Source organism: Peromyscus maniculatus, chromosome 6, assembly GCF_049852395.1.
Source record: "Peromyscus maniculatus bairdii isolate BWxNUB_F1_BW_parent chromosome 6, HU_Pman_BW_mat_3.1, whole genome shotgun sequence".
NCBI classification, from domain to species: domain Eukaryota; kingdom Metazoa; phylum Chordata; class Mammalia; order Rodentia; family Cricetidae; genus Peromyscus; species Peromyscus maniculatus.
The window spans coordinates 94,008,668-94,029,945 of NC_134857.1; the positions used below are offsets into that span (position 1 = coordinate 94,008,668).

Sequence of the window (21,278 nt, forward strand, 5' to 3'; positions counted from 1 at the left end):
ATTTGCCCCGAAACAAAATAGATGTTTTCTTTTTGTGTATAAATATATTTCCACAGGGTATTATTTAAAGTATATTCAGGCTTCTCTTCAAGAGATTTGAATTTAATCTGATATTAAGAAAGAATTTCCAGATAAATACAATATTCATTGGTTTGAGAGAACCTGGACCATATGTGCTTTGTCAAAATATTTTTATTATCTTTACTTTAAATGCAATAAAGAACATTCATTTTGCTCCATAGACAATTTATCTATTTAGGAAACTTTTTTGTGTATTATGAGCTTAAATTGCTATAATTTGGGAGTGTATTGGGGATTAAATCCATGGCCTTAATCATGACAAACAGGTGATGCTGTGCACACTATGCTTATTCACAGTCTATGAACTTAATTGAAGGGAAAATGAGAAACGTTAAATGATAAGCATTATTTCATGTGTATAATAAAGCAAATTAAAAATAGCTGCTTTATCCTGTTGATAGAATTCTTATGAATTCTCTTTTTTTTGTATAAATATTTTTCTCCAGTGATAGCATTGTTTCCTGGAAAATAAAGAAAGTATATTCTTTATTAGAAAGTTGTAATATGTCCACCTGCACACATTTTGTCTCACAAGGAAGTTTTGTTGCTACTGTGCAGACTTTGTGAAGAAATGGACGAAAGGCTTTCCCATCTAGAATCACTGATGTGGCAGTTTTACAGGGCTCATGCTTGGGAAACCATTGCCTTTGCTGAGCTGATAAGCACTGTTGTATTTAGCCAGTAAGGAGAGATGATGAGAAGTCAAGGCATCATTGTCAGTTGATCAAGGTTCTCTGATGACCTTCCTCCCTTCTCAGCTATACCTTGTTATGTACAAATGGTCTCAGAAACGATTCTAAAGCACGGACCTTTGCTTCTCTACATGTAGCTTCTCATTATTAGATGTCTATCTATTGACCTTTTGATCATCATTTAAAAGAATACAAGTTATATATCTGCATTTATTTTAAAATGATTCTAAACTATAAAGGTATGTAGTCTGATATAGCAATTAGTGTAGAACACAGATAGCTTTGTGATCATTAGAGGTTTTTCTTTGCCTTGAAATTGTTGGCATAAAAACATGAAAGAAGATGTGGTAGCATAATGTATCCAAAGGGATGTCATTAAAAGCAAGCTTCGTAGTGCTTGTTTGCCTCTTCTCCATCTGAGAATTGCTTATCCATGCATTGTCAGTTGTAACTCTTACAACTTTTTACTTTAGTCGGTAATGACAAGGTCATAAACCATGTTCTTGCCTGGATTTTTCCAGCAAAACTTCTATTTTTATTTTTAAAGTTTTGTTTATATTTAACATTATACATGTGAATTTGTACCTGTATTGGCTTCTATCATTTTTGTAAATGTGCATTATCAATAATGATACTTTCTTTGTGCTGAGGTTTAAAAATTTAACGCAAAAATTGTATGTTATTTATTTATGATTTTGATTTAAAAAGTGATGTTCAAAAGTCCACAAACATTTTAGTCAATTCACTTATTTAGTTTCTTACTTGTACTTTTTTTATTTACTGAAGAAAGAAATAATTCATCAGAAAAACTTCTTAGGCCACAATATATTATATCCAGATATAAATACTTAGATTCTAGTTTATGAGAAAAAAGCTACATAACCTAATAACTTGATTTGCAGTTACAATATGATACATGAAATAATTTATCATAAAGATTTTCTTAAGTTGGAGTGATAATTCTGAAAATGCTTAGTTAACTATGTTAACTAGCGTTCTTTTGTTTAATTAAAAAGCTTGCTTTCTTTAGTTATGCTTTATAACTCACAGATGGGTGAGAATTGTCTTCCCCTAAGTTACTATGTATCCAAAGAAGATACTATCATTTGCACAATGGTAGTTCTTGGCAATCAGTAAATCATTTAACATATATACATGGTGAAAATTTTATTTTTTCATGAAAATGAAAAAAGCTATAATGAAAATAAAGTAGACTGAACACTTGTATTATTTCAAGTATATGCTTTGTTCAAATAACTAGAAAATTCTCACTGAAGCAATTCTATATAGGCTGTTTACATTTATCTTGTTTTTCTCAAAATTTTAGGGGAAACTTGGGGTTCCAGGATTGCCAGGATATCCAGGAAGACAAGGTCCTAAGGTAAAATAGTTTGAACTTTATAGTCTTATCTGTGAGATACGTAGTTAAACTAAAAACTTACACTTAGAAATGTAGTTGTAGAGATGGAGACAGGAGAGACTGAAGCATAATTTTTCTCACTTCAATACTTATCACCAAGTAAAAAACACAATTACATGTATAATACTACGCACACACACACACCTGGATTTCAGATGTTTCAGAAAGCCAGTGATTATGGTATATCTTGGAGAATTTGTGGACACGGGGTCGTTATGAAAGAAAGATTTAGTTAGATCATTTGATAGAGATGGAATAAATATATTTGAGAAAAGAAAACTAAAATATTTTTAGTTATATAGTAGATATGTGGATGATGATAGCTTTTTATTTTATTTCTATTATTGTGGTTTGAACTATTTTTTTAATTTTATATTCTTTTATTTACTCGTGTGTGTGTGTGTGTGTGTGTGTGTATGTGTGTGCACGCGCACACACACACACATGTGAGTACACGTCTACACATATGTGCTCACAAGGCACATATATGGAGGATCGGGAACAATTTTCAGGCATCAATTCTTTCCACCATGTAGGTTTCAGGGATGAAACTCTGGTTGTCTGTTTTGGTGGAATGTGCTGTTAACCAATCAGCCATTTTGTTGGCTCTGTTCCAATTTTAAAATCCCGACTCTCATTTGCAGCTGCATTCATTTCACAAGAGATTTATAACAAATATCTAAAACTTGGATGACTTTGAACAATAGAAAGTTTTGCTGTTGCCTTTCTCGAGGCCAGGGGTCCGTGGTCAAGGTGCTGTTAGGAACGGATCCCCTCCGAAACCTCTAGGAGACAATCTGTCCAGGCAGCTTGCAACTCAAGCTACCATTCCCTGTCTGGGGGCTGCGCCCTTCCAACCTCTCCATCTCCACATGGTCTCTTTTGTTCGTCCCTTCCCATCGTATCTCACAGGGACACTTGCCTTTGGATTTAAGAAACTCCTGTACAACTCTGAATCCTTTCATGATTCTTAACTTATTTACCTCATTATTTTTCATTCAAAGAAAGTAACATTTCAGGTTTCAGAGATTTTGGCATGGGTTTATCTTTTGGGTGCACAGTGTAATCAACTATACTGTTCAAATTTCAGTTGTGATATTTGAAATATTTACAAATATTTTAATTATAAGAGATATATGATATTTTTATGATTGCCTGTTTATTTTGAAATATGAACTTTGCTTCAGCTTATAAAAACTGTCATTGATTAGCCTTGATGTATTTAATAATTATATTGATGGCTGTATGGATTAATTTGTAAATGTTAATTAATAATTTGGGTAGTTATTCTTTTTTCTTTAAAGACAGGAACTGATACAGTTCATGCTTGCTTAGAATTCTCAGTTCACCTGCTTTAAACCCCAGGTGCTTGAAATCCAGGCATGCACAACCATACTTAGTTCATTTTTTAAATATATGTACATGAGATGCATTTTTATATTAGTCTCTTTTTTTATCGTTTCTATTTTACACACTACCCATAGCAAGTATAACAGATAAATTCTAGTTATGTTACAACCTCAACCACATGTTAAAACTTCATAGATATCCTTTGAGGAAAAAAATCCGTCCTTCCCCAACATGTGGACTGAGTACCACAGTTTTCACTCATTTTCATATACAGTGTATATTAATCTTGCCAAGTGATTTTTATTGTTTCCAAAAAGCTATTTATTTCCTTATGTAATAAGATATATTTTAAAAATGATACAAGTGTCACTTAAATATTTCTCAGGTTGAAAATGCTGGTCAATTGTCTTTTGGATTTTCTATCTTATATGCAATATATTGTTCTGTCTTCCATTTACATTCATTTGAAATGTTAGGAATTTACAACAGTTATGTCTATAGAGATCCATTTATTGTACAACTCCAAACCATAAACTATCTCTATTTTATGTTTTGAGTTCTTAATCTGTTTACTAAGATGCACAGAAATCATGATATACTTTCATTTTGATTTAAAAATGATAGGAAACACTCATAATATCATTTGAATGAACACAATTGTATCTTGCAAGTTTATATGAAATTATGATGTATTCCATTTTGCTGGCATCTATTTTCTGATCAGTATTCTCTGAATTCTTATTATAAAAATGCAAGCATTCACAAAAGAAAAGTGTTCCTCCTCACAATAAGATGTTGCTTTTCTTTATTCTTGAACCTCAATGTCTGGACTTGAGGCATCTATCTTTAATATCACTTTTTTCATAATTCCTATTGTTTTGCTTTATTAGAAACAATAGATCCATTTTAAAACAAAACTCAGTGATGCTCACATCAGAAATCAAAGAGAGCCTTAAGCTTTTTTACTATATATAAGCTAGTGACATTGTAATAGACAACATTTCATGAAAAATCAACTTTGGCTGCTAAATCTAAGTAGTTGAAGACCTGTAGTTAAACACTCATTTATCCAACATCTTAAGAGCAAAATAAGCCACCAAATGTTATAAAACCTCCAAATATTATAAAAGATGACAGTTTAGAACCCAAGATCCACCATAAAATAGAATATTTTATAATTAACAGTATGCAAAATAGTTTTGGAAGTTTTTTATTTATTGACAAAATAATTTCATCACCAACTTTGACCTTGTCATTATTTATTTATTTATTTATTTATTTATTTATTTATTTGCCATTTTAAAGGTAGTATTTACTTTGAATGTGCACTGTGTACTTTGTTTATAACACCTTACATGAAAAACTGGTTGGTTGAGAATTTTTCTGGTTTTCCCCACATACTATATAAAAATAATTTAAAAGAACAAAAACAACTATTAAGAATTTTTAATAGTGCATTTGAAAATAGGGTAGCTACTTTGATTAGAGCAGACATATTAGTTTGTGTATAAAATTTAGGTAAAGCATGTCATTTAGATACTAGATTGTACTTATGTGTTAAATTTTTCGTCACTCAGCAACTAACAGATATAACTTGCTCTGATTCTGAAGACAAAGAAAGTGAAGGTTTAAAATCTTTAAGACTGTAATATATAGAGTTTTCTTCTCCATCTTAAACTTATTTGTCATTTATTCTCAAGTGAATCGTAATTTGCCTCTATATTCAACACAGAATATATTGAACATCAAATCATAAAACCAATACTGTGTATTCCTTGGATCATTATTTGACCCTGTGGTGAAATGGGACATCACATACAGTTTTTTTGACTAGCTTGCTTGCTAAATATTAAATATTTGCTACATTCAAGTGACAGCGAGCTACCCACATTCTTGATGTGGGTATGCAGGTGACTGTTCTTATTGTCCACTCATATAACATCCAGCTTCCAACTTATCTCCATCATGAAGTATGTGTCATCTCGAGTGTCCAGGGCTATGATTTCTAAGTCCCTAGCTGAGAGTTTTTCAGTGTCAGTAAGTCTGGAGTGCTACTCACAATCTGTATTTTTAAAAGCATTACAGTTTATTTTGACATATGTGGGCCATTTTTCACTTGGGAGGCATTGTTCTGGGCAGCAATTAAATGCAAAGAATTTGATTTAAAAACACAAAGACAAAAAGTCAAGGAATGTTGATATATCCCCCTTAGTGCATGGAGATGTGTATACAATTTAAAAGTCTGCTAATCTCTGAGCAAGGCATTTTATACATTATTGAATTTGATCCATACAATGGTTTAAATAAGAAATGCAAATTTTTAAAAACTCCCTCCACTTCCATTTTTAAGGGAATATTTAGAAAATTGAGAGAAAGATATGAAATTTTATCTTTTCCCTTTATTTAATAAAGATATAAATCTGCTTGGATAGTAGTCAAAGAAATATCTGAGAAGATGAAAGTCTGGCCCTATGCCCAAGATGAAATGGGCAATTTTTATTACTGGGATATAAGTTGTGTTTTACTAGTAATATATCCACTCATATTAAGTACACTATGGGCTTTTTACATTTTAAAACATTCATTGTTTATTATCCAGTATTATCACTTTATACCCCACATTTTTTTATTGATAATCCTTGATTTTCTCTTTTTCCAATCTCCTACAAAGTTCAAAGTCTTAAGATATATTAATAATAGACCATTGCCCTCTTTTGCTACAGAAAAATAGGGTGAAAGTGGACAAGATATGCCCTCACTTTATTTGATTGATGTGAGTAAAGGTCTTTGGGATTTCAAACACAGAGTGTTTTATGCCTGTTTTTAAAACAGAGTTAGAAAATGTGAAGGAAGCTTTTCAGGGTGTGTGATATAATACAGTTTAAAAACAAAAATTGCTGGAGACCCACAGCCAAAATTTAGGCGGGGCTTGGGGAATCCTGAAGAAGAAGGGGAGAAAGGATGGCAGAGCCAGGAGGCTTGAAGACACCACAAGAACATGGCCCACATAATCAGTCAAGCAGGACTCATAGGCGCTCACAGAGACAATCAGGGAGCATGTATTGGTCTGAGCTGGGGCCTCTGTGAATATGTGATGGTTGTATAGCTTGGTGTGTTCTTGGTGGGACTCCTAATAGTGGGAGTGGGGGGGGGGTGTCTCTGACTCTTTTACCTGCTTTTGACCCTTTTCCTCCTACTGGGTTGCCTCATTCATCTTTGATATGAGATGAGGGGCCTAGTCTTATTACAACTTGTTATGCCATATTTGATTGACATCCTTGGGAAACCAGCTCTTTTCTGAGAAACTGAGGTTGAGTGGATCTGGGGAAGAGGGAAGGTGTAATATTAAATAAGGATAGACATTTTATATTGTAACTTCACTTTATTAAAATATGATTTTTGTTTAGAATTGGAACAAATGTTTGGAATGTTAAAATCTATTTTTCATGAAATATCCATTAACATGTATTTAATAATAATAGAGTTAATACATTATTTTACTTTTAAATTTAAATACTAAAGTAATTTTTTTATCAATTCATGCTTCAAGGCTTTCAGATGTCACTGTAAGTTCACTTTTGAATGCAAGAAGAGACCTTATAAAATGACTTAAAAGCAATTGTTTTTAAACATTGTATATTTTTATTATGAGCTTTCAAAACAAGCACATACTCTTTACTTAAATAATACCAGCTCTGACCAAATCAATGTTTTCCAAAATAACTGGAGCTTGTGGCATGAAAAGTGAAAAATGATATTCATTGTTGATTATATTTATTTTCAGGGTTCCACTGGATTTCCTGGATTTCCAGGTGCCAACGGGGAGAAAGGTGCCCGGGTATGGCGCATAAGTATATTGTCCAGAGATGGCTAGTGAACATGTCCCTACATGAATCCCTGTTACTCACCCCCATTTACTGTGAATGCTTACTACACACTGAAACTCTTTGAACTGTCTTTGTCAGGGAGTTGCTGGCAAACCAGGCCCCCGGGGTCAACGTGGTCCAACGGTAGGTACTTTGTTTTACTACAGTGATTTCTATTTTTTTTTTTTTTTTTTTTTTTTTGGTTTTTCGAGACAGGGTTTCTCTGTGTAGCTTTGCGCCTTTCCTGGAGCTCACTTGGTAGCCCAGGCTGGCCTCGAACTCACAGAGATCCGCCTGGCTCTGCCTCCCGAGTGCTGGGATTAAAGGCGTGCGCCACCACCGCCCGGCTCAGTGATTTCTATTTTGATATTAGTTTTTCGCATTTGTTTTTGCGTTTGCTTTGCACTGGGTAAGCTTTCTCTTCTCTTATGCAGGGTCCTCGTGGTTCCAGAGGTGCCAGAGGTCCCACAGGGAAACCAGGGCCGAAGGTATCATCCAAACTTACTATTGATTTGTGTTGCAAATCCTTGTTGATGAGAGCAATGCTGTGAGGAAGAATCAAATTTGACATTTTTTTTCACTCTGTTCTTTTTGTTGTTGCCAGGGTACTTCAGGTGGTGATGGCCCCCCAGGCCCTCCCGGTGAAAGAGTACGTATCAGACAGCTGCATAAAACCCAATGAAAATGAATACTTCTGTGAGCATTTTAATTCTGCAAAAGGGTACATATGTCCAAAACACATGTACATATTCACCTACAGACTCCAGTCTGAGTTAAGAGATTCTTATATTTTACGGTTCCTCTCCTCTGCTAATTTTTGAGGTGAGGTACAAACAATATTGTAGAACTGAGAGAAATAATGTGTATTTTTGGCCTGACTTATAACACTTACTCTAATCAAAATACAGTTGTTACTTGAAATATATTTTGATCCCTATGCGGTCTCTTGTTTTACATATTAGTCCTCAGTTTGTCGATGGAACTGACAGTTAACATTATGTTGGTAAAATGCAAGTAACAGTAGCCATTAAGTCACAATCAATATGCATCCAAGGCAAGACAAAACATCTATTCCAGTAAATGAAAAACCACTTGGTAAATTGATTTTCAATTGATATAAAATAAAGCCAAATACAGATGAGCCACCAAGACCTTTATTTGGCTGTTTTGGCAAGAAGCAGCAAGCATTATTTGAAAGCAATGGTCTTGAAGTAATTTTAAATTTTAAAGTTTGTATCACATCCAACGGAATTATAATCAGCCTTAGTTTTCTATGATGACTCATTAAATTATGCTTATGTCATTGTGTAGATCTTTTGTCTATAAGATGTATAAGTGTGTGTGTGTGTGTGTGTGTGTGTGTGTGTGTGTGTGTGTGTGCGTGCGCACGCACTTGGGCATCACTGTGTGAATGAAGATACACGTGTAGAGGTCAGAAGACAACCTCTGGTATGGGTTCTTGATTTCTACCTTTTTTGAGATGTTCACTATTATATATCTGCTCTGTGTGCCAGGCTGTTTGCCCTAGGTGATTCCAAGGATTCATCTGACTGTGCCAACTATCTCCCTGGGTTAGTGGTGAGATTGCTTATGCAGACCACAGCATCCAGCTTTTTCATAAGGGTTCTGAGTTTCAAACGTGGGTCTTTGCACTTCTGCCATCTCTTCAGCCCACATTTTTTTTTTGTATATTTTTATTAGAAATTTTAAAGCTGGTGTTTCATGAAGGGAAAACAGAAACACCTGTGGTAGATAACTGGAAACTGAGTATGAAAATTTGAATTTCTGAATAATAAGTGGAGTGAAATTTTGTTTCTATCTGTAACAAAATAAGAGTAGATTAGAGAAAAGAATAAGCATTTAATTAAAGTTTCCTTATGGCCAGATTCATATTTAATTAAATTACTACATGATTTTTTCTCTAGATGAACTATTCACAAATTAAGTTCATTCATCTTGTACATTTTGAATTCAAAAATAATGTAATATTTGATATATTATAGGTTTCAAGTAATGTTCATAAAAAGATGCAGTGAATTTAAATGGTTGAATCATCAAATTAATAGGACAGTTTAGCAAATCATTGAACAACTTAGTTTTATTATACTTTAAAGCACCAATGAGAGAGTACATCTTGATTTGCAAAATAGCACGATTAAAATATTATATTAAATATTTAATAAAATATTAAAATAGCACGAGTATGTGGGAAAAGGCATTGAGAGTGAGACTGTATATTCTGAATATCAGAATAAAGGGTTTTGTTTGTTTGCTTGCTTTGCTTTTTTTTCTATTTGTAACCTAGAATGACTCATTTATGATAAAGTTATCCAAGTATTCATTTTCTATGTAGGGGGAAATTATTACTGCTCTTGTATGTGGTAAATGGCATACATACCCATATAATCTCCCCATTTACTGGCAGCATTTTTAAATATTATTTATTCTTTTAGTATACACATGTTTTATTTTAATTTTAATTAACATGTAAAATATTAGATTTCTTTATGACAATTCAAAACATTGTTTTTTTGACCTAACCTTCTTTACCCATAACTCCTTCTTTCTTTCCACACACAGTAGCAGTTTATTAATTAATTAATTAATTAATTAATTAATTAATTAATTTGTCACAGTGTCCTACAGCACATTTCTCAACTCCTCTTTTTCTCTTGATATGTCTCAAGTGGCTGGTCCTGAATATATGTACACAAGAGTAACACTAAATGGGCTCAGTAGGTTATGTGTATGTGAGTGTGCCTCTGTATTGGTGATTATAGAAGAGGTCATATACTTTAAATGCAAGAAGTTGAAAGGAGAATAGGGAGGATAAAATACTGTAAATATATTAGTTTGTATTGAAATTCACAAAATCATTATGAACTAAATAAAAATTTTAGTCTTTTAATGAATTTTTTCAAAAATTTTAATTAATTTGTAGATACTAAAGAATAATGGTTTTATGCTTTAAGAGAATAAATTATTAATTATTAATATTATCTCAGTATTTAGCAATTTCATAACATTTTTAAAACTATATGAATACACTGAAATTTTCTTTAGATATATAGCAAACCAACAGCCAACATCAAATTAAATGGAGAGAAACTCAAAGCAATTCCACTAAAATCAGGAACGAGACAAGGCTGTCCACTCTCCCCATACTTATTCAATATAGTACTTGAAGTTCTAGCCAGAGCAATAAGACAACATAAGGAGATTAAGGGGATTCAGATTGGAAAGGAAGAAGTCAAGCTTTCCCTATTTGCAGATGACATGATAGTATACTTGAGTGACCCCAAAGATTCCACCCAGGAATTGATAAAGCTTATAAACACCTTCAGCAACATAGCAGGATACAAAATCAACTCAAAAAAATCAGTAGCCCTCCTATATACAATGGACAAAGAAGCTGAGAAGGCAATTAGAGATACATCACCCTTCACAATAGCCAAAAATGACATAAAATACCTTGGGGTAACACTAACCAAGCAAGTGAAGGACCTATATGACAAGAACTTTAAGTCCCTGAAAAAAGAAATTGAAGAAGATCTCAGAAAATGGAAAGATCTTCCATGCTCATGGATAGGCAGGGTTAACATAGTAAAAATGGCAATCTTACCAAAAGCAATTTACAGATTCAATGCAATCCCCATCAAAATACCAACACAATTCTTCACAGATCTGGAAAGAACAATACTCAACTTCATATGGAAAAACAAAAAACCCAGGATAGCTAAAAGAAACCTGTACAATAAAACAACTTCTGGAGGCATCACAATCCCCGACTTCAAGCTCTACTATAGAGCTACAGTAATAAAAACAGCCTGGTATTGGCATAAAAACCGACATGTGGACCAATGGAATCGAATTGAAGACCCTGACATTAACCCACACACCTATGGACATATAATTTTTGACAAAGAAGCCAAAAGTGTACAATGGAAAAAAGAAAGCATCTTCAACAAATGGTGCTGGCATAACTGGATATCAGCGTGTAGAAGGCTGCAAATAGATCCATATCTGTCTCCGTGCACAAAACTTAAGTCCAAGTGGATCAAAGACCTCAACATAAATCCAGCTACTCTGAACCTGCTAGAAGAAAAAGTAGGAAATAGTCTTGAACGCCTTGGCATAGGAGATCACTTCCTAAATATAACACCAGTAGCACAGACACTGAGACAAACAATCAATCAATGGGACCTCTTGAAACTGAGAAGCTTTTGTAGAGCAAAGGATACGGTCAACAAGGCAAAGCGACAGCCTACAGAATGGGAAAAGATCTTCACCAACCCCACATCTGACAGAGGACTGATATCCAGAATATATAAGGAACTCAAGAAATTAGACATCAAAAGGACCAACAGTCCAATTGAGAAATGGGCTTTAGAACTAAACAGAGAATTCTCAACAGAGGAATCCCAAATGGCTGAAAGACATTTAAGGAATTGCTCAACTTCCCTAATCATCAGGGAAATGCAAATCAAGACAACTCTGAGATACCACCTTACGCCTGTCAGAGTGGCTAAGATCAAAAACACTGAAGACACTTTATGCTGGAGAGGATGTGGAACTAGGGGAACTCTCCTCCACTGCTGGTGGGAATGCAAGCTTGTACAACCACTTTGGAAATCAATATGGCGCTTTCTTAGAAAATTGGGAATCAATCTCCCCCAAGATCCAGCTATACCACTCCTGGGCATATACCCAAGAAATGCTCAATCATACCACAAGGGCACTTGCTCAGCTATGTTCATATCAGCATTGTTTGTAATAGCCAAAACCTGGAAACAACCTAGATGCCCTTCAACTGAAGAATGGATAAATAAATTGTGGCACATATACACAATGGAATACTACTCAGCAGAGAAAAACAACGACATCACACGGTTTGCAGGCAAATGGATGGATCTAGAAAAAATCATCCTGAGTGAGGTAACCCAGACTCAGAAAGACAAATATGGTATGTACTCACTCATAGGAAGATGCTAGATGTGGAACAAGGATGACTAGACTGCTACTCACATCACCAGTGAGGCTACCTGGAAAACGGGACCCCAAAAAAGACACGGAGAAATGGACAAGATCTACATGAATAGCCTGGTCATGAGTGGGAACAATGAAGGGCGACAGTCGAGGGAAAGAGTGGGAGATCCTAGCTGGATCAAGAAAAGAGAGGGAGAACAAGGAATAGGAGACCATGGTAAATGAAGACCACATGGGAAGGTGAGAAGGGGAGGAAGCAGAGAGCTAGGGAGGCCCACGGAGATCCACAAAGATACCCCCTCAAAAGACTGCTGGCAATGGTCGCGAGACGGCAGGAACTGACCTACTCTGGTGATGGAATGGCCAGACACCCAAATAGTGATGCCATAAACCCCATCCAAGGACTGAGGAATCTGAAGGCAGACATCCACGGCTGGGCCCCTGGTAGAGCACTGGGAGTCTAATTAGTGAGTATGAAGAGGATTTATATGAGCGAGAATTGTTGAAGCCAAGGTTGGATAAAGCACCGGGATAAATAACCAAATGAATGGAAGCACAGGATCTATGAACCAAAGGCTGAGGGGCCCCCAACTGGATCAGGCCACCTGAACGGGTGAGACAGTCATTTGGCTTGATCTGTTTGGGAGGCAGCTGTGCATTGGTGCCAGGTCCTGGGCTCGTTGCATGAGTTGGCTGTTTGAATCCTGGGACTTATGCAGGGACACTTGGCTCGGTCTGGGAGGGGGGAATGGACCTGCCTGGACTGAGTCTACCAGGTCAACCCCGGTCCTCGGGGGAGACCTTGATCTGGAGGAGGTGGGAATGGGGGGTGGGCTGGGGGGAGGGGTGGGCGAGAGGGGGAGAACAGGGGATTCTGTGGCTATTATGTTGAACTGAATGGTGTTGTAAAATAATAATAATAATAATAATAATAAAACCAAAAAAAAATATTAACATAATAAAAAAAAAAAAACCTATATGAATACACTGAAATTTTCTTTAGATTTTAAGATAGTTGCTGGCAATAGCAAAAGTTTGTACTTATTTGTGATGTGGCACTGGATTAAAATGGTAATGAAATTTTCCTTGTGAAGCCAAAACTGATAACATAAAAAGTAAAGTATGTTGAAGATCCACTTCAGCAAGCTATTTGTTTTTTTGCTTTGGAAACAGTAAATTTAATATTTGTTTTATTACATAAGATATTTCATATATAGTATGTCCCATTTTATATGTCTTCATTTTATAGACATAATTATGTGCTTGTCAAGTACAGGCTTAACTTTTGCTGGTCCATTCTTTGATACAAAAACAATCACTATGACTCGAAGTACTTTATGCATTTTAAGGATATGTAAATAAGAACCTGAATAACATAACTAATTATGTATCAAGCTAGGAATAGTACTTACTATAAATGCATTTTGGGGTAGAATGTTAATAAGAATAATTATAAAGTTCATCTTATCTTGTCTACAAAAGGGTCTAATGCAGGGAGCAGAGCTGACAAATGACAGAATTATTGCCAGAGCTTATTTGATAAGGATAAGAGTATGTGATGCTTTAGAGATGATTGCATATGTCCCTGTTAGCTGTATATTACTAGAGACAGAACTCTCTTGGAGTCTATTGCAGTTGTCATTTCGGAGGTCTGTTGACCCTGTTTTCAATGTCTTCCTCCATAAATATTTCCAACCAATATTAAACGTGTGCATGCTATGATACTTCTCAGTAAAGATGGATAGTTTCTACTGTTGTTTTATTTGATGTTTTTTTTAATGAACTTAATTTGCTCTTAGACAAGTTCACATCAGCACACGAGGTTCTCTCTTCACTTCTCCCTCCCACCATCATTTATCACCCCATTCTCCCCACAATTCTGTCTCACCTCCACAACTGTGTTTTATTTTGTAACACATTGACATTAACTGGGGTATCTATGTGACCCTTGGTTTGGAGCTGTCTGTTTGAGCCTGGCGGGCTCAGCAGTGGGTACAGTGTAAAGACAGTGGATTCCAATCTCCCAGATTCCATTAATAGCCAGCAGTTTAGTGGTAAAGTATAGAGACTTCCTGTGAGCCCACCTGCCTTTTATGACTGACTGTTGAAAAAGCCAGTAATGTGTGCTTGTCAATAATTGTTTGTGGTGAGTCTACTTCCTGTCCTCTCTTCTTCACTATCCCCTGAACTCCTGGGGGATGTATATTGTCTTGTTTAGGAATATTAGCATTTTATATGAACTCTAAATAGTCGCAGTGCTCTTAAGATAAGAACATTGGTGTGATGAGCAATTTCACATAGTTAAAATTGGTTTGGCTTCTAGGTTAGGACACACTACTATATTGTCATGCTTTCATGACTGAAGTGGGTGAAATTCATTCTTCCAGTGTCTTGTCTGAACAAATGAACTGCAAAGTGAGGATGTATTCTTGAAAGTTTATTGTTAAATTTTCTCCACTGCTTTTTATTCTCAGGGCCCTCAAGGACCTCAGGGTCCAGTTGGATTCCCTGGACCAAAAGGCCCTCCTGTAAGTGGAACACATTCTCTTTTGATTTATTCGATAATATTTTAATGCTTGACAGTCATAGCTTGCAATTTTAACACTTTCTTTAAAAAAATAAGTTTATTTCTTTTTTTTCCTTGTATGAATTTTTAATGAATTATGAGCCAATGAACATTACAGAAATAAGTCTTAATATTTCTTCTTTCCTATGAAAAACCAGACAATTGTAACAGCCTATCTCAAGTAGGACAGGAGACCGTAGTGAATTGGAGGAGTAGTAATTAACTTCAGTTCCACCCATGCATGCTTCCTCAAAGAACGACACAAGAGTTCCCATGGCAGCAACAAATTCAATTACATATGTTTTCCTGATCGCAGCTGCAGTGGAAACATAACAGCGGCTCGCCTCTCAGCAGCGTTTCACCCACATCATCAGTACTCAGTGTTTTCTCTTGGACCCTCTGTATCCTTGTGAGGTAGTGAGGGGAGGAAGGACTTCCTACTTTGTAGACGAGAAAAGTCTAGGTGAAGTTCAGCACAACTGCTCTCAACCCTTGGCAGCATTCTGAAACCAGCAGGACATTTTTAAATCCTTATGGTCAGAACATATCCCAACAACACCAGAATCAGGGTTATGGGGGGGGCGGTTATTTTACATCCTGACTGCAGTTCCCTTCCCTCCTCTCCTCCCCTGTTTCTGTTCAGAAAGAGGCACACCTCTCTTGGGTGTCAACAAAGCATGGCATCTCAATTTGCATTAGCACTAAGCTCCTCTCCTTGTATTAAGGCTGGACAAGGCAACCCAGCTTGAGGAATAGGTTCCCCAAAGCCTGGCAAAGCATTAGGAACAGTCCCTGCTCCCACTGTTAGGAGTCCCCCCAGTAGACCAAGCTACACAGCTGTCACATATATAGAGAGGGCATAGGTCAGTCCCATGAAGGCTCTCTGGTTTTCAGTTCAGACTCTGTGAATGCCTATGAGCTTGTAGTTGTTTCTATGGGTTTTCTTGTGATGTCCTTGCTTTCAAAATGTAAATATTGTAAGAAACTCTTACAAATTAAATTTGAATTGAAATATTGGAGAATACATATCCAGTGTTTTAAGTTCATGTATGTTTTTGGAACATAATTTAAATGTGTCTTGTTAAGCAACATCTTAAATAAAATCTAGAATAATATAATAGTTATATTCCATCACTTTTACAAGCAATATCATTCATAAAATTGAAAATAATTGCTAAATAGGACATGCAAGATGTGCTGGAATTTTCCTGCTATCTTCTGTAATCAAATGGAATCTTCCATGCCTCTTCAGTAATCACTTCCTAAATCCATTCCAACATTCTGGTATTTCAAAAACGACATAAAGATTTATTTTCATTTATTGTCACTGTTTTAGTTCTATAATATATTTGCTTTTGAATTTCTCACTATGTATCCTTGGGTGGCCTGAACTTACTATATAGATCAGGCTAGCCTCTAATTCACAGATATCTATCTACTTCTGGGCCCTGAATGCTAGGATTACTGCCTGGCTGCAGTAAATTCTTAGAACATTTTATAAAGTTGTCTTAGTCCAGTGTTGTTTTGAATGTTATCATTATTAGTCCTCACAAAGTTACTGAAAATACTATTTTCAAAATTAAATGTCAGGTAGTACCAGTTCACTTGTTTCTCTCTCTCTCTCTCTCTCTCTCTCTCTCTCTCTCTCTCTCTCTCTCTCTCTCCATCTCTCTCTCTCTCTGAGTTATAATGAATTTATGCACCCGTTTGTTGCAGAGGCTCTAAAATACATCTGTTCCCAGCACCAGCAACACTGGCACATTTTTCAAGATGTAATCTTCTTAAAGACTCAGGAGAAAGGTCTTAGCCATGGTTCAACAGACTTTCCACATTCTCTAAACAATGCAAATGTTTTTTGAACTATTACTGTAATCTAGGCTAGACAGTCTTCCTCAGACTTTAACATTTACATAAGTCTTTCTGATAAATTACTCATCTTGAAATACCAACATGAATGAAATGTGAAATGCGAACACCGTATCTTACCTTTTGCAATTATTTCAGATGCAAAAGTATGAGTATGTTTTTTAAACTAAACAGTTCTGTTTATCACTTTACACAGTTTCATCCATTCCCAGAGTTGAAGAACAGGTCAAATAGCTGACATTAAAATAGAATGTTACTTCTGCTTCTATGTAAATTTTTATGTACTTCCTGTATTTCATTTAAGAGAATAGTAAACTCTATCTAAAGTTTCATATCAAAGTGAAACCATAATTCATAAACTGATACATGCATATTGTTTGTGAGCATTTCTATAAGTATTTTGATATAATGTATTTAGATCATTTTTATAATTAATAATTTCACCTTGTCTTACTTAGAGTATTATGTAGAAACACACAGATTCTGGGCTTGGAAAGTTTCATTCAGAATCTATAAATCTCATGTCAATTTTAGACTTTTGTTTGCTGTTTTTTGAGGTTTGTGTTTGGTTGGTTAGTTCCTCCCTCCCTCCTCCGTTCTCTCTCTCTCTCTCTCTCTCTCTCTCTCTCTCTCTCTCTCTCTCTCTCTCTCTCTCTCTCTCTCTCTCTCTCTTCTGTGGTTTCAACATTCTGACATTGAAATTCCAGACTCCTGGATTTCTTCCTGTCTCTGCCTCCCAAATATTGGAATTCCAGGCTAGGAATCAACCAAACACAACTATCTAGTGACAGTGTTACCATATTTCAGTGCTATATAGTTATCTAATTTAGGAAATACTAAATTTTTAACACGACTATCATGATAGAAATCTTGTTTTTAAAAGAATCATTTCTCAGTGTCAATTAAGAGGGAGCAAACATCTTTAAGCAGTTACTTGTGTTATCACAGAGGCCATGATGAATATGTCAATTTTCACGTAGATGAGTTTGCCCCTTTGTTCCTCTTCCAAGTCTATTGAAGGAGCATCCTCCTTTGATGAATAAAATAATTATTTTAAAATAAGTGTCATGAACCTGCTGGGAAATTACTTGGCTTTATTTTATTGATTAGTAGTGTAGATTCAAAACAGTTATTTCAGATTAATTGCATATTTCTGAAATTCATACTTAATTCAAGGAAAGCCTGGTGCTCTTTGGCCCATTAACTCTGTTCCTCAGACTACCTAAAAACTTCAGTAAAAGTCATTGTGTTTTCATTCCAAGATAGTATTGTTTAGAGCTAAGATCACCATTTCAAAGGGTGAACATTTTGGAAACTTTAGTATAATTTGTACCAGTAAAGAGTGGGATGCTTACTGCTTATATTTATAGGTTTATTAGAATCATGTATAGGTCTTGCACTGATTACTATGCACATATTTGATGGTATTTTAGTGTCCTGGGGGAAGAGTCGAGGTACATGTGTTATCCTTCACGTAACATCCTATTAGTCTGAAAACTTTATAATGGCCTCAGATTAATAGCACATTTACTCCATCTGTGTTACAACAGAGGCAGTATGGGAAGTGTTTTAGTCTGCTGTTTTGCAGCGCTGCATCTAAACCAATCTACCGGCAATTAACTATATGTTTCTGTGTCTCGCTAAGCTTTGGACAAAACTGCATACTTTATTATTAAACTAATGCAGAGATAATTGACATATGGTTTTAAAATTAGTTATTTTAAAAAATGATTTGGGCCTTTTGTTAATAGCTCTTAATTTTTGCTTTCTGGGGGAGGTTGATAGTGGAATCACCACACTGATCTTGGACATCAAGAAAATAAAGTTGATTGTATGAACTGTCACAATCACAGATTTTAAATAAAGCCTGGTAATTCACACAGCATACTGTGTGTTGAAATGGAATGGGTCAGGTAGCAGACATGGTTCAGAACATTGACAGAAGCAGCCATGAAGCATGCCAGGCACTTTAGAAATCTCATCAAAGTGGCAGAAAGACACCCATGGAAGTGTTCTGTTTTGAATCAACAGCTTTTGTTCAAACTGGCTCCATATTAGCATTTATAAAACTAGATCTTTGAAAACAACATTATTTAAATAATTAACAGTAGTGAGGGGTGATGTGCCTGTCATTAAAAAAATTAAAATGTCTATCTGCATTTATTTAGAATAGAGAGAATGTTTGTATGTTCCTACTAAATATGTTTTGAAAAATGAACTGATGTGAATAGCTTCTTAGGAGTATAATCTATAAGACTGTTGAAAGAATAGGTTATTCTCTGTCAAGTATTTAGAATGTAGGAACCTTACAGAGTTGCCTTTTGTAAGTACTTACTTAATTGCTTCAGTTCTTTTTTTCAAACATGGCAAATGGCCCCTTTGCAGAAAGCAGTAACGTAATAAACATTTCCCTAGTATTTCATAAGTATTTTGCATCTTGAAGGATATATCAAGAAATGTAAAGGAATAATTATTCCTGATGATTTCCAGAATTGAACTGTTTTTCGTTTACTTAAAACAGTTTGAAGGGTAAATTGATGGTTTTACAGGTTTGCATTTCTTTCTCATATTTGTCAGCTATTCCATAACCACTAGAGGGCACTCACTTTCTCTTCTAGCTGCATTTCTTTTACTTGGAATTTAGCTGTGAAGGATCTCTAAAACAAGAAACAGGGAAAACACATTTTATTTTCAAGAACTGAGAAACTACTGTTTTGCTAAAATAAAACTATGAACTTATGCATATATATTTTTAAAATACAGAAGCATATGAAAAAGTTTCATTGGTGTGCAAAGTGCTCTGAATAGTTTTACACATTTCCCATTGTCTCTTTTTCATTAAGAAGGCAATTCACGAACGAGTATATCAAATCCACTAAATACCCCCATTTATAAAAATAAAACCATCAAAATGAAATTTGCTATGAAATGCAAGATGATTGTTTTTCACATTACCCATGGGCTATAACATCCTGTGAGATTATTTATGATTTGGGTATTTAATGTTTTTTATCCCAGGGCCCTGCTGGGAAGGACGGACTACCAGGACACCCTGGACAGCGTGGAGAGACTGTAAGTGGCTCACTTTTTGTGTTTATTGTCTTTAATTTTTTTTTAGAATGAAATTCGCTCTCAGAGAACACAATTTCATAAAAACCTGTGTTACTATTAACAGTTAAATTGCCAGCTGAAAACTAGTGAATTTCTTTCTTTTTTTCTGTACTGTGTCATGTTTAAATTTATTTTGCTAGTAATATCTCACTCAGTTTTATTGTACTCTGCTTCTCTCCACTGTAATTAACTTTTTTCTTTTATTGAAAGTAAACACACACACACACACACACACACACACACACACACACACACACAAACACACACACATATTTAATTTTATATATCAGCCACCCATTCCCCTGTTCTGCTTCCTCCTCTCCCCACCCTCCTCCCAGCCCATGACCCATTCCCATCTCCTCCAGGGCAAGGACTCTGTTGCTGGAGGGCTTCTCTCCAGGTTCCCCAAGCCCCGCAGTCCCACAATCCACATATAAAATAATCACTCAGACGCTTATATCACTTATAAACTGTATGGCCATGGCAGGCTTCTTGCTAACTGTCTTTATATCTTAAATTAACCCATTTTTATAAATCTATACCTTGCCACGTGGCTGGTAGCTTACCAGCGTCTTTACATGCTCTTCTCCTGGTGGTGGCTGCAGTGTCTCTCTCCTCAGCCTTCTGCTTCCCAGAATTCTCCTCTCTCCTTGTCCCACCTACTTCCTGCCTCGTCACCGGCCACCAGTGTTTTATTTACATAGAACAATATCCACAGCACTTGCCCTTTTTTCTTTTTTTTTTTTTTTTTTAAAAAGGAAGGTTTTAACTTTAACATGGTAAAATTATATATAACAAAACAATTACCGAGGAAGAATTATAGTTACAATATTAAAGAAGATGTCCTATCTATCTTATATTTGTGAGTTTAAGGTTTTATATCTAACTTATCTTTTATCATAACTGAGGAAATTACAACTATCTAGTTTTCAACCACATCAAAGACCTGAGAAGGAACATAATGGTACCTGAGAAATGGTAGATGGATGCAAGCAACTTTCGGGAATCTTGCAAGAGTAGACCAAGACAGCTGGCAGCCTGGACAGTCACCTAATGTTTCTCAGCATTGTTGGTGCATTCAGATTGGCTACAGGCCTAGAATATCTGACAGACCATTTTCAGAAGCAGGAATTTTGAGAGACCATCTTACCCTGTCTTGGCAGAGTACAATGGTCACTTTCCTTGTGTCCCGCTTGTCCAGAAAGGACAGCATTGCATTTGTACTGTCAGCCATCAAGGCAAGGGCAGTTCTTTGCCCAGTAGGCCATTTTGTGCCAAAAAGACAAACTTCCAAATGGAAATGTCTTAGAAGCCCAACATTCTCTCGGGATCAATTGGTG

The 21,278-nt window shown here is 35.5% G+C and overlaps 1 protein-coding gene across 1 annotated transcript in view; it reads left to right on the forward strand.

The window, feature by feature from the left end:
- The window catches only part of Col11a1 (collagen type XI alpha 1 chain), a 201,646-nt gene that overhangs the window by 105,235 nt on the left and 75,133 nt on the right, over positions 1–21,278 (forward strand). The window contains exons 31-37 of the mRNA XM_042279780.2: positions 2,101–2,154; positions 7,328–7,381; positions 7,509–7,553; positions 7,844–7,897; positions 8,014–8,058; positions 14,870–14,923; positions 19,846–19,899. Of these exons, the coding sequence (XP_042135714.1) occupies positions 2,101–2,154; positions 7,328–7,381; positions 7,509–7,553; positions 7,844–7,897; positions 8,014–8,058; positions 14,870–14,923; positions 19,846–19,899 (360 nt within the window). The remainder of the gene's footprint in view (positions 1–2,100; positions 2,155–7,327; positions 7,382–7,508; positions 7,554–7,843; positions 7,898–8,013; positions 8,059–14,869; positions 14,924–19,845; positions 19,900–21,278) is intronic.